General features: G+C 29.9%; 4 protein-coding genes across 4 annotated transcripts in view; 1 reads left to right on the top strand and 3 right to left on the bottom strand.

Moving 5' to 3' along the window:
• The window catches only part of LOC103568232 (inosine triphosphate pyrophosphatase), a 103135-nt gene extending 98315 nt beyond the window's left edge, over positions 1-4820 (bottom strand). The window contains exon 1 of the mRNA XM_053738070.1: positions 4093-4820. The gene's annotated coding sequence lies outside the window, so the exon portion shown is untranslated. The remainder of the gene's footprint in view (positions 1-4092) is intronic.
• On the top strand, positions 860-5424 carry LOC103568239 (lipid scramblase CLPTM1L). Its single transcript, XM_008545009.2, has 8 exons — positions 860-937; positions 1045-1319; positions 1389-1503; positions 1574-1800; positions 2841-3126; positions 3406-3806; positions 4889-5140; positions 5224-5424. The coding sequence occupies exons 2-8, from the start codon at positions 1066-1068 to the stop codon at positions 5324-5326; spliced, it is 1638 nt and encodes a 545-aa protein (XP_008543231.1). The 5' UTR covers positions 860-937; positions 1045-1065; the 3' UTR covers positions 5327-5424.
• Positions 5318-9454, bottom strand: LOC103568238 (exocyst complex component 2). Its single transcript, XM_008545008.2, has 3 exons — positions 9180-9454; positions 6093-8508; positions 5318-5596 (listed from the first exon to the last, which is right to left on the bottom strand). The coding sequence occupies exons 1-3, from the start codon at positions 9286-9288 to the stop codon at positions 5407-5409; spliced, it is 2715 nt and encodes a 904-aa protein (XP_008543230.1). The 5' UTR covers positions 9289-9454; the 3' UTR covers positions 5318-5406.
• Positions 9455-11507: 2053 nt separating this feature from the next.
• Positions 11508-12841, bottom strand: LOC103568366 (BCL-6 corepressor-like protein 1). Its single transcript, XM_008545202.2, has 4 exons — positions 12827-12841; positions 12536-12735; positions 12254-12473; positions 11508-11891 (listed from the first exon to the last, which is right to left on the bottom strand). The coding sequence occupies exons 1-4, from the start codon at positions 12839-12841 to the stop codon at positions 11508-11510; spliced, it is 819 nt and encodes a 272-aa protein (XP_008543424.1).
• Between the last annotated feature and the right edge of the window lie 252 nt (positions 12842-13093).

Here is a 13093-nt window from a genome sequence, read left to right as displayed (position 1 = left end):
GGTGATCCGTAAGCTAAAAAAAAATATTTTTAAGTCACAGATAAAAAAATGATTTTAAAATTTTACGTGACTTATATTTTTTTTCAACAACAAATTCCCATACGCCTATCGTCAATTTGTTATGTCAATTATTAATTATTTATAATAATAAGTTCGAAAAATTAGTATGTACAATATATTATATCACAATAGACTAATTTATCAAGAAGCCTGAGAATAAATCCGCTTGTTAATATATTGAATGAACTTAGTTTTAATGATCACTCGAAAATGGCTCATACGACCGGTACCAGAGTTTACAGTAACGAGAGAATCGTCATTCTCATCATCATTGAGTAGCTCGTACATTTTTGCGGATTTCCCTGATTTAAACTGTGTTTAAATCTGATTGAAACTCAATCGGATTTCTATCAAATTCAATCGGAAACAAATATTAATTCAGAATTGCTCGGGAAAGTTCCAAGTATCAGATTAAATTTCAATCGTTTTTAATCAGAAAAAAATATTTATTATTTTCCGATTGAAATTTTTCAATTAGATTGAAACGAATTCAATCGGAAATTAATATTTTTCCGACAAACTTTTTGATTTCTGATTAATTTCCAATTGGATCTAATCAGAGTTTATACCAAAAAATATGTGAATTTTTAATTAAATTGAAATTTTATTTTTTTCAATTATTGTAAATAATAAATATTCTGCTGGTAATAAATCCAGTTCCTTAAAATAAATTTTTTTTAGAGAACATACAATATCACCATTCAAATACTGTAATAAAATAATAGTCCGTAAAAATGATGGCGCCACTACTTTCATATGGCCATTGACGTATACAGAAAAATATCAGCTGACTATAACTGTCAGCACCAGCCACGTTTGATTGTTACAATTAGACTGTTTATTATTTACAATATGACATCAACTAAACAATAACAAAGTAAGTAAAAAATTACTCAGTTCCTCTCACTTGACATAAAAATTAATAATCAGCATAAATTAATAATTACCAGTAATTTAAATATATATTATCAATTAAACTTTCAGATTTATTTACAAATAAGCAAAATGCCCCGGCCCTCATGGACTGCAATATTTTCCGGTGTTTTTGTTGGCTATATTTTTTATTCAATTTATAGTTTATCACTACTATTTACATCACCATCATGTGAACAAGGCAAGACTTGCATTAAATCATATTTAAATTATGAGCCAAAGTTGCAACTTTATCTTTTTACTTCACCCTCAAGTAAACCCGTTTCCAATGATGCTGAACTTGTCTATTCGATGCTAAATTTTAATTACACGATTCCCCATACAATGTAAGTATAATTTAAATCATGTTACTAAATTATTGAAGAAAATTTTCTAATATTAAAATTTATTTCCAGGCCGTTAAGTTTAGAAATCCCAGCGAAAACACGCAATAACGGTACTTTATTTTTACACGTATTAATAACTACGAAATCATCAAATCGTGGAAAGTCATTCAATGACTTACTTAAGGTAATTAAATAATAATTTATTAATTTAATTAAATTGCATATGATAGTCATAACAATACATTAATTTATAGGATCAATACACAGTGTATACGCGAATTAAAATGACTCAATTCGCTGTACCACAAGCAGAGACTTTTAATTTACTTGGTGATAAAAAAACACCAGAAATTTCAAAAATAAAAAATAATAAAATAAAGACTGTTTCACATTTACGTACACGTATTACATTTACGTTAGTTACTGATACGCCTGAATTACCTGTTAAAAATATACCTGCAGAACTTGTGCCTAATATAAGGTATCATTTAAATTTATACATACAGTCCAAGTTCGTTATAAGAAACTTCACTTATCGCGTTTTTAGTTATGACTTTAAAGCTCCGCCAGTTTTCGGCCGTTCAAATTACATGTTTCGACGCTCGTTATTACTCGCGATACAAATTTATTAACTTGAATTTATTCTGCGTAATAGGTGACGAATCATTGGTATAATTTTTTCTGATTAAAAACTCCGATTGAATTCAATTGATTCTGATTGAAACTCAATTGGATTTCTATTAGATTCAATGGAAAACAAACATTCAATCAAAATTACTCCGGAGCGTTCCAAATGTCCGATTGAAATTTTTCAATCAGATTGAATCGGATTTAATCGTAAAATAATAAATTTATTTTCCGATTAAATCCGATAAAAATATTTTAACCGGGTTCTATCACCAAATAATAATTTTTTTTTTCAGATATTTTCCAATTGAAATAATTTATGATCATTTTTTTACGCGCATTTTTTTAAATTTCATTTTATTAATTAGTTACTCTATTTATTAATAATTTTAAATTTGATGTCTACTACATTCCCATTTATAAGTAAGAAGACAATTAACAGTTTTTAGATTTTTTTTTTTGACAACTCAGTTACAAAAAAAAATTAAAACAAAAATAAGCACATGTGGAAAATTTTAAAAAACTATAGGTGCAATTTTTTTTAATATTTTTTTTTTATAACTTATCATTAAAATAATAATTTTTTTCCGAGTCAACTTTCCGACTAAATCTGATTAGAATTTTCCAATCGAATTCAAGTTTTTAATCAGGGATTTATGCAATTTCAAATGTTGCTTATAATGAGCGACTTGTGATCATTTATATACGCGACATACATATACAGAACGACAGCAAAAATCTATGGTGGAGGGAGAGACTCAATCGAATTTTTCTAAGAATTTTTTCCCTTACAAGCCCTGATGATTGCTTATAACGAGCTTGGACTCTAATAAATAAATAAATAAATTAATTAATTAATTAAATAGTTAATTAATTGTTTCAATATTATTCCAGATTAGTAGGAAATAATATGTTTCTTCCAATAGTTAATTATGACTTTTTACAAACACGTTACAAAGATCTTGAAACTATAACTAGTGATAGTCGTGTAATGAATGTGACAATAATGTACACTCCAATATCAATGGGTAAATTACGTTTGATTTTACATGTCAAAGCAGCTATGGAGGGTTTAAAAAATCTGGGATTCTCAGACAAAGATGTTGATGAAGTTAAAGGAATTTATGCCGACACTAATGTCTATTTATTAGCTGGTACTATTTTTATTTCCTCAATGCATGTAAGTATTTATTTTTATTTAATGCACATGGGTAAAAATATTTTGAATAAAATTTTAGATAAACTAAAATATTTTTGTAAAAAAAAATAATCAATAGATTTATTTGTGGATAAAATTTTCCTGATTTTTAGTTCGAGTAATTTCGAGAAAATTCGTTTAAAGTTTTTATCAAACTATTAAAGATTACGTAATAATAATAACGATGAAAGAAATTTCTTAATGAATTATTTCTAATTAACTATGCAATTAAATGAAATTGATTAAATAAATTATTTTTAGCTGCTGTTTGATTTCTTGGCATTTAAAAATGACATAAGTTTTTGGCGAAGCAAAGGAAGTTTTGAAGGCCTGAGTGTTTCCACGATAGTATGGCGAGCATTTAGTCAAGCAATTATATTTTTTTATTTACTCGACGAGGGATCATCTTTATTAGTTCTGATACCTGCGGGTATTGGAACATTGATCGAGCTTTGGAAAACAAAAAAAGTATTAAGACTTGAAATAGTTAGATCCGATGGAATAATTCCTAGATTAAGACTGCAGAAAGATGGTAAAAACCATGAAGATGAATCTCGAACACGTAAATTCGACGCTGAAAGCATGAGATATTTGACTTATTTACTTTATCCTCTTGTTATTTCTGGTGCGATTTATTCGTTAATTTATCAACCACATAAAAGGTAATTTTTTATTTATTATTTATTAGGGGTGTGCGAATCGGGTTTTAATCGAATCGAATTGAATCTAGGTGCATTCCGAAATCCGCTGCGAGCAGCTGTAGCGCATTTCGGAATGAACCCTTATTAATTATTCTTATTACTTGCGCGGTAAATTTAAATATTTGAAAAATAAATTATTAGTAACTGAAGAAAACTAAAAATCGTACGTCAAAATAAAATGGCGGCAGAATATGATAGAAAAATATTTAAAAAATTAAAAAGAAAACACTTGAGTGTTTGAACAAACCTTGGTGGGGAAATAATATGCAGAAGGGTGTCCTAATGCACTTGGAGATTTGAATTGAATTGCCCCAAGTGTATTGCAGCTAAACAATCGTCACTTAACTGCTATTTCCCACCAGACGATGCCAGATGATTTTGCTCAGGAACTTAGAAGTTATCAGCATTAGCAATCCGCAGCACTTTACACTAGCACTGAACACTCAACACTTAACTACACCACAGACAATTTGCACAATTTTAATTTTACAAACACTGCACATTTTAATTAAACAATGACTATGAACAATAAATTTTATGGACAATTCCGCGAATTAACTGCAATACTGTGTTTCAATTTAAACGTAAAGAAGAATCTGGACTACTACTGCCATTGTCGATGATACTGACTGACGCTGTTGGACCGCCAGTTGATACAAAGCAATCGACTATTCGACCACCCCCCACTTTAGAAGAAATTTGACCGTTAAATACAGCAACGCACTGTAGCGTCATCTTGGCGCGAAATTTTAAAATCAAAATTTAATAATTTCGTTAAAATTTACATGTATTAATAATTTTATTAATTAGGCTACAAAACATACTCGCAAATTTATATTTTCATCAATAATTAATTAATTATTCTTATTACTGCGCGGTAAATTTAAATATTCGAAAAATAAATTATTAAAAATGGGAGAAAAATAAAAATAAAATGGCGGCAGAATATGATAGAAATATTCAAAATAAAAAAAAACACGCAAGTGTTTTGCGCGAAAATCGTATTGCTGCTTAATTAAAAATTATAATATTTATTTTTTTAGCTGGTATTCATGGAGTATTAATTCCCTAGTGAATGGTGTATACGCATTTGGATTTCTTTTTATGCTTCCTCAATTATTTGTTAATTACAAACTTAAATCAGTTGCTCATTTACCCTGGCGGGCATTTATGTACAAAGCATTCAATACATTTATTGATGATGTATTTGCATTTATAATAACGATGCCAGTTGCCCATAGAGTTGCTTGCTTCCGTGATGATATTATTTTCCTTATATATTTATATCAACGATGGTAATTTTATTTACTTAATTTAATTAAGTAATTATAATAAATATGAAATATTTCTAAGTACTTACATTTGACATTTTATTTAGGTTGTACCCAGTTGATAAAAACCGCCGTGACACTGTGACAATATCTGAAGACTTAAGCCCGTCAATTGCAGAAAATGAATCGACAGACAAGAAAAATGATTAAATATCCAAGACAATTTATAATTAAATATTTGTGATAATTATATTTATATCTTTTTTTTTTAAATTATTCAATAATTTTTATTACATAACAGTAGTAATTCGATTGGAATCATCACGAGAAAAATCTGGTGATTCAGGTCTTTCAGCTAAACAACGAATTTGAAGTTGCATTGATGATGTAATTTTATTTAAAAGTGTTTCTACTTTAGCACCGTCAACTTCGGGATTAACTGGCAATGGAATAGCATCCAGTGCTTCTTCAAAGAAATTCCTATTTTACAAAAAAGTATAAATAAATAAATAATAAATTAAACAATTTGTATTTTATTATTAAATATCGCGTCACTCATTCCAAAAGGACTTAGATTTTTTTGATACTGAAGGTGGCCAACATTTAATAATTTTTGGATTTTTTTTAAAACAATAAAATATAAAAAAAAATGACTCTTATAATTTTAAAAATTTTCAACATGTACATTTTTTAAGTTTGATTATTTTGGGGAATCGATTTGTTGAAAAAAAAATCCGAAAATTGTCTGTTAATTTCAGGATCATATTTTTATACGTCTTTTTGGCTTTAGTCACTGAGTTTAAAACAAAAAGGACGTAAATTTTTTTTTTAAATTCCTAATTATATTGCAAACTTATTCTAAATCCGGATTTTTTTTTCAACTTTTACTCATAAAATAAGTCTGCAAAACGATTGGCAATAAAAAAAAATTGAACGCCCTTCGGGTTTTAGAGAATTAGTGACGTGACATAATTACCTAGCTCGCGTGGTGCAATAAATATCCAAAGTATCTCTCAGCAATTGAATATCCATACGTGCTTGAATAATTCCCTTGGGTCCAAATTTTCTTACACATGACATAAGTCGCGCTAATTCTTCAGCGATAGTTTCAACAATATGCGACAAAACACGTTTGATTAAACAAGGAGAGACTCGAGTTACTTCAGCATGGACAGCTATGAGATTCGCTATAATTTCCTGAGCATAAGGACGTACATGTGTGGGTTCTATCGCTGAATCCCATTCTAAGCCACCTATATACATACTGGGTTCAATGGTGCCAACAAGAGGATCACAACGTCGCTCAAGATAAGCCTCGAGCACGGCAGTGTCCAATGACTCAAGGTGAGTCCAATCATCTGTCCATCCCTCAGCCAATGACACGTCTGGATAACCGCGCGCTTTTAATGCACTCACAACTTTTGGTAAAATAATATTTAATGTGTAACGAATGTTACTTAAAGATATAAGAAGACATTTTTCCCAGGTAGGTGTTGCTGCTGCTACTCGATGTTTGTTTTCATGTACTCGGTAGCAAGCTGGTGAACTAATTAATTGTGATACTGACGGATCATCTTCATCGCCGGCTTCTTCACTGCCACTGAATGCCAACTGTTTCAAACATTTAGCAAAAGCAATAAAAAGACTTCTCACGGCATTGTGATACAAAGCCTTCGATGACGGCGACTCCAGCAACGGAGCTTCGCGTAACCCACAAGCTATTGCTGTCTCACGTGCTAGTTCTGCTACTTCCATAACCATTTCTTCAAACAGACCCGGTAATTTAGTGATACCACCGTCTAAATTTTGCAGGTACTCCAACTGCCATGTTTCTTTTTTTTGTAACCCGCTGATATTTTCAGCGGTTTGTTTGAATAATGATATCAGACATTGAAGTCTTAGATCAAATAAAAATTTACCAAAAATATCCAGCGCGTCGCTTGGTAAGTCTAGGTGAATTAAAGCTGTGTACATTTGTCTGATAACACGTAAACTGTGTAATAACCAGGCTGGTGTCATGTTGGAGCCGCAGCATTCTCTCATTGCGTCACTGGCCCGTTGAATACACGACAATACTAAATTTTTAAAGGCACCTTGTTTTTCAGTGTCAACGGCAACGTGCAGTTGACCTGAAAAATAACTCTGTCCTAGTCTCCAAAGATCTGGAAGCTGTTCAGTAACGACATCACAAATGGCTTCAATGCAGAGCACGCGAGCTGGTACATTGGCATTGGCATCCATGCGATACAATTTATGACGATCTGCTATGGGAGTTACGTTATTTGATTTATTTGTTTTACTACCGGCGTCATCACCGGACGCACTTTCGGAGCCAAAATAATCATTGAGACAATTGACTATATTTTTGTCTAAATAAGAACCATGGGCAGCTATTGCGTCCCAGGCTGGATCGCCTTCGGCTTCTAAATTAACTAGATTTCTTATTATTTTTTTCTGAGTTTCAACGTCAAATGGCGTCTCCTCTAATTTCTTACGCAAAATATCTCTCAGCATTTGGATTTTATTTTCAATCTCAACAAAGACTTTTTTAAATACTTCAACATCCGTATTACCAAACAAATTTTTAACACGCGCGTAATCATTTATAATAAGATCATAATTACCGCGTTTTATATTTTTTTCAATATTTATTGGCATACAAAATAAAAATTTGTAGCGTTGCATTATTGACAGCGCACTTCTAGTAGCATCTGCACGATCTCTCCGCGCCAGGACATCATCAAATAATTTGTTAGCTTCAGCCATCGATGTCCGAATTGCCTCTTCGAGTTTACCCGTTGGATTTTCACCGAATTTTTTGACATCTAACTCGAACTGTTCTTTCAACAAAACAATTGTTTCAAGTTGTTCCATGACAGCGCCGACATTTGCCTTCAAAAATGACAACTGTCCTTCTTTTTGTGAGTTAACTTTCCGTCTCAGGTAAGCCAGCCCGGCTTTAAGGTCATCCAGCGTCGTTGCATGATGATGCTGAAGCAAAAACCAACCGGGGTGAAATTTATCGCTGGTTAATTCACCATTACTGTCTCCGAATAATTCAACCAATTCATCTTCCGGGAACTTCTTGCTGTCATTGCCCTCGACACTCAAACCAAGTGGATCTTCTTGCTGATAATTTGTCGGCGACAGTGCACGTCTACCCCAGACATAATTTTGAACTGGTGCTTCTTCAACCCAAACCGCTGATTCTTTCATTGGCCCTATCGTTTCATGATAACCACGGAATTGTACTGTTGATGTTCCTTGTCCACCACTACGTGTTGTAACTATTATATCACCTCGTCCTTTACATGGCCCTGATCTGGCAATTATTTTATTCTGAGATTTCCATTCTGCTGATAATAAACAATCACATCCACAGATTGTTAAACCTTTAAAAAGTAAATTATTGTTTTAAATTAATTGATTTATTTATGAACCTGAAATTAACAGACGATCTAAAGTTAGCTGAGGTCTAATAACTTTTGGATTTTTTTAAAAACGGTAAATTATAAAAAAAAAAAAAAAATACTTGAAAATATTGCACCCATAGTTTTTTAATTTTTCTGCATGTGCATATTTTTAGTTTTTATTTTTTTGTAATTAATATGTTTAAAAAAATTCGAAAATTGTTAATTGTCTGGTAACTTTAAGATCATAATTAACAGACATTTAAAAAGTTTCAGATTTTTTGTTTCAACAGATTAATTACAAAAAAAAAAGAAAAACTAAAAATATTCACACATAAAAAATTAAAAAAAAATGTAAGTGCAATTTTTTGAATTTATCGTTTTTGAAAAAATCAAAAAATTATTAGACGTCGACTAACTTATGACACTAAAATTACCCATCTTAAAATTTTTGGATTTTTTTACAAGCAATAAATTAAAAAAAAAAATAATAATTTAAAAAATTGCACCAAGAGTTTCTTTAATTTTCTACATGTGCATATTTTTTTTTTTAATTGTTGAAAGAGATATTCGAAAATTGTTAATTGTCTGCTAATTTCAGTATCATATTAATTTGATAAATATAATTAGTAAAAAAAAAAAAAATAACTTACCAATAAGATCTTGTGCTTTAGTACCCAGAAATTCACCTCTTAACGTCACTCGAGTACCTGGTGGACCTTCTTTTGGAGAAATACCCGTTATTACGGGCGGAGGTGCCATTATTAATTATTATTATTATTAATTATTAATCATCTAATTAGAATAGTTATTAATTTATTAAAATCATTATTTCACTTGCTATTATTTTATTTTTTCTTTTTATAATAGATTATTATTTTTAAGACAATAATAGTACATTCATATAAAAAAAAAAAAAAAACTTGTGGGTGTAAAAATTTACTTTTATTATGACAGCTCAAAAATGAAAGGTTAGAAAAATATCAACAGATAATTTTCAAGACGGTAATTACAGTGTATTTACTTATCGATAATTAGTAATTTATCCCTAGATATTTTGTTTCAAAAACTTGACAGTAAAGTGACGTCAAAAAGTAAAAAATTACAAATAATGGCCAAATAAGTCACCTGAACGATTTTTTAATTGAAATAAATTTTTTAGAAAGTAAAAAGAAGACGAATTTCCTATGATTCATAGGGCCAACATCCATGTCTTATTGACAAAAAACAATTTGGCTTTTTCAAAAGTCTGTGGCTTGGTCAAAAATGGAAATAATGTCAGTTTATTTTTTAATTCTTTTTTTTTTTTGTAGGTTCTGGGAAAAAAACACAAAAAAATTATTTATAGGTGTCTTCTATTTGTTTTTCACGTTTTTGAAATAAACCCAAATTTTTTTGAAGAATACACGTTCAATTTTTTTTCTTCTCAATTTTTTAAACTCTGAGTTCTTTTATAAATCCTTGAATTTTTTTTCGGAAAGTACATTTAAAGACAAAAATTTTAAAAGAAAGAAGAACAGTAATAGCGAACATTAATTCGCTCGTTTTCGTGCTGTGCTTTTCTATCATAGATTTTGTGTATGTTTATTCAAAAATAAATCAACAATAAGCTTGTTATTGTCCTGTTTCCTTTTTTCACGGATTTTATGTGCACGATTTCCTCATGATTTTATGTATGTATATAGTTTCTATAATTTTATGCATGATTTTTCTTATGATTTTCTCTAATAAAAACAATAAATGACACTCCAATACAATTCTTCAAGTTTTAAATTCCAATAATAATATATTTAAATTGAAAATTATTTATTAACATGATTTTTAATAGAAATTTTGACCTATTGTGATATTTGTCAAGGGTTATTAACGCGTGTCACCATATTCTCGGCTGTTGACAAATTTATAATGACAATTGAATTTGTTTGGATACCATGTATGTCCTGTTTAGAAAATCTCATAGAATCCAATAGATCCTCATAAATCCCTATAGAAATTTTATAAGAATGAATGAGTTCTATGAGAAGTGCTATACTTAAGTTTAGGGCCTTATACATACAGCTATAAGAATCTATCGGATTTTTTAAGCAGGGTGTTGTTAATTAACTGATCATTGATTTTATAAAAGTAATTAGTTAGAAAATAAATGCAATTTTAGAATTATAAAATATTATTTTAACAGTCCCGCTACACTAGCCACACTCCTCTACGGAGCATTGTCTACAAAATACTATTTATCAAATATTAGTAAATTCATTTATAAAATATTTATTATTTTATTATAATTATATTATTTAATTTAGTCGTTCATCTAATTTAATGTTTTTTTAAAGATGAAATGTGACACTAGCCAGCAATTAACCTGAACGATAAAAATGAAAGTGATTATTTCAAGGTAATGTTAAATTAGTATTGTAATTGTTGCACTATAAACTTTCCTTGTTCACTTATAAGTCATATATGACACACACCTAAAATGATAAAATAGTAAATTAAAACTTGTGTTCGGCATTGGAACCAACTCCCGAGCAGTGTGGCCAGATTATGGGTAAAAATTTCCCCTTCCAGTGGTGAAATAGCATGGAGCGTAATTCTGGGAGGCGAAAATTTCTACCCACGATTTCGCCACTGTCCTCAAGGCTCCCACTTAAATAATTTTGCGAATATAAAAAAAACATCTTAAGATACAAAGCAATAAAGTACAATAAAATTCTATTTATTTCTATATATAAAAAAATATATATTCTGGATAATCGCTGGACACAATATCTATCTTAGTTATAAATTATCAAATAAACAGAGAGGGGAGAGACAAAATAAACCTTCTTAAAATTAATTATAAAAATTATAAACAATTGTAAAAAATTTATTTTTGTAATTATTTGGCTTAATAATTTTAATATATAATTATTAACACTTTATGACTTGTAACAATTATAATTAAATTTTATAGGCAGCACACATACAAATAATGAAGGAAATTATTATTTTTTCCAGACGTCATTATATTCTTGTGGAGCCCAGAGCGACTCAAGAGGACTAAGACCATTTCCTTGTAAAGGTTGAGGAGCTGGAGGCTGTTGAAGTGAATTTAACTGAGAGAGACTACTAAGATCAATGCCTTGAAGATCTTGAGGTGGAGCATTTGCTGGTATTTCGGATGAAATACCAGCGCTGACAGAAAGATTTATCGGCAAAGATGAAGGTCTAGCGTTTGATGATTGACGTAGTAGATTATTGAGACTGGAAGCTGTAATTAAATTTGATTGCTGATTTGATGGCGGGCTTTGCTGTGCAATTAATATTGGTACTGGATAAGGCACATTTTGACGGATTGGTACTGCGCGATCAACTGGGTATGGAACAATCTGCAAGTTAATTATTTATAAATATTATTATTAATTTTTTCTGCAACATATTTTGCATTGCGCATAGTCATATTGCTGCTATTATATCTTTGGCATATAACGACTATAATATACATATATATGGTAATATATATTAATAAGACAACTTTACAATAAATTTATCAATTTTTGTGAGTGAATTTAATGTCGTAATAAAAAGGAGCTGAGAAAAAATAATTTCGATACCAAAAGACCTGGGTTCGATTTCTGGACTAAGCCACCATTTTTTTTTTCTCAGTTCCTTTCTATTTTAACATTGAATTCACTCACAGAATTTATTATTAAAATAGTAATTATAATTATTCAATAAATATATTATTTACCTGGGTTATAGGGAACGGTACTGATTTTTCAATCGTTATAGGGACAAGTTTTTCAACAGGAACATGTATTGGCACATGAACAGGTACGTGGATTGGTACATGAACTTGTTTTTCCAAAATTACTGGTTTACCCGGCACAGGAACTTGTTTCTCGACGATTGTATGTTTTGTTATAACCAATGGTGGACTTGAAGGCCTTACCGCACTACCATAACTTATTCTATAATTGATAAATAAATAAATAATAAAAAAAATATTTATAAATAAATAATTATAACTTACACACTATGCGTTGGTGATAAATCCACTGGAACTTTTAAAATTTTTGATAAATTTTTACTACGAGTCCATGGATAACCACTTCCGTAACTGGAAACAGGACTTACTATCCTTACGTCTTCAAAAATACTGCGTTTGTGTTTTTTCGTTTCACTGCTGGACGTACTCTGTCCAATTGCAATAGCAACAATGCTCAAAATAATCTGTAATATATAAATAAATATATTACTTACGATATTTAAATAAATTAATTGGGTAACTAAAGTTTAAATAAATAAATATTTATATTTTTACCACAAACTTAATCATCTTAACGAATGATTGAAGGACTACTGCAATGCTACTGGAGTTGTCGAAGGCTCTTTATACTCTTGAAAAGAAGTCGAGTATGGTTTAACTATTTTTTTCTTGATTTTTAAAAAAGTAGAGGGAACAACTAGTTGTCGAGTTAACTAAAAGGAAATAAGTGAAATTAAATTTTTGTTGTCTTCGGTGATCATTAATTGCACAAGTTTAAAAAATCTTGTTTTATAAGACATTACAAGGGGTTTTGAGAAATTG

The sequence above is a fragment of the Microplitis demolitor genome, chromosome 4 (genome assembly GCF_026212275.2).
Source record: "Microplitis demolitor isolate Queensland-Clemson2020A chromosome 4, iyMicDemo2.1a, whole genome shotgun sequence".
In the NCBI taxonomy this organism is placed as follows: domain Eukaryota; kingdom Metazoa; phylum Arthropoda; class Insecta; order Hymenoptera; family Braconidae; genus Microplitis; species Microplitis demolitor.
This window is presented reverse-complemented; position numbering and strand designations above follow the sequence as displayed.

Bases quoted from the DNA above. Each gene is read 5' to 3' on its own strand.
- LOC103568239 (XM_008545009.2), top strand. From the start codon at position 1,066: ATGCCCCGGCCCTCATGGACTGCAATATTTTCCGGTGTTTTTGTTGGC. The intron at 1,801-2,840 runs GTATCATTTAAA...ATATTATTCCAG, and splicing joins GAACTTGTGCCTAATATAAG to ATTAGTAGGAAATAATATGT. The intron at 5,141-5,223 runs GTAATTTTATTT...CATTTTATTTAG, and splicing joins ATATATTTATATCAACGATG to GTTGTACCCAGTTGATAAAA.
- LOC103568238 (XM_008545008.2), bottom strand. From the start codon at position 9,288: ATGGCACCTCCGCCCGTAATAACGGGTATTTCTCCAAAAGAAGGTCCA. The intron at 8,509-9,179 runs GTAAGTTATTTT...TACTTTTTAAAG, and splicing joins TAAAGCACAAGATCTTATTG to GTTTAACAATCTGTGGATGT. The intron at 5,597-6,092 runs GTAATTATGTCA...TTTGTAAAATAG, and splicing joins TATTGCACCACGCGAGCTAG to GAATTTCTTTGAAGAAGCAC.
- LOC103568366 (XM_008545202.2), bottom strand. The intron at 12,474-12,535 runs GTAAGTTATAAT...TATCAATTATAG, and splicing joins TTATCACCAACGCATAGTGT to AATAAGTTATGGTAGTGCGG. The intron at 11,892-12,253 runs GTAAATAATATA...ATTAACTTGCAG, and splicing joins TACCGTTCCCTATAACCCAG to ATTGTTCCATACCCAGTTGA.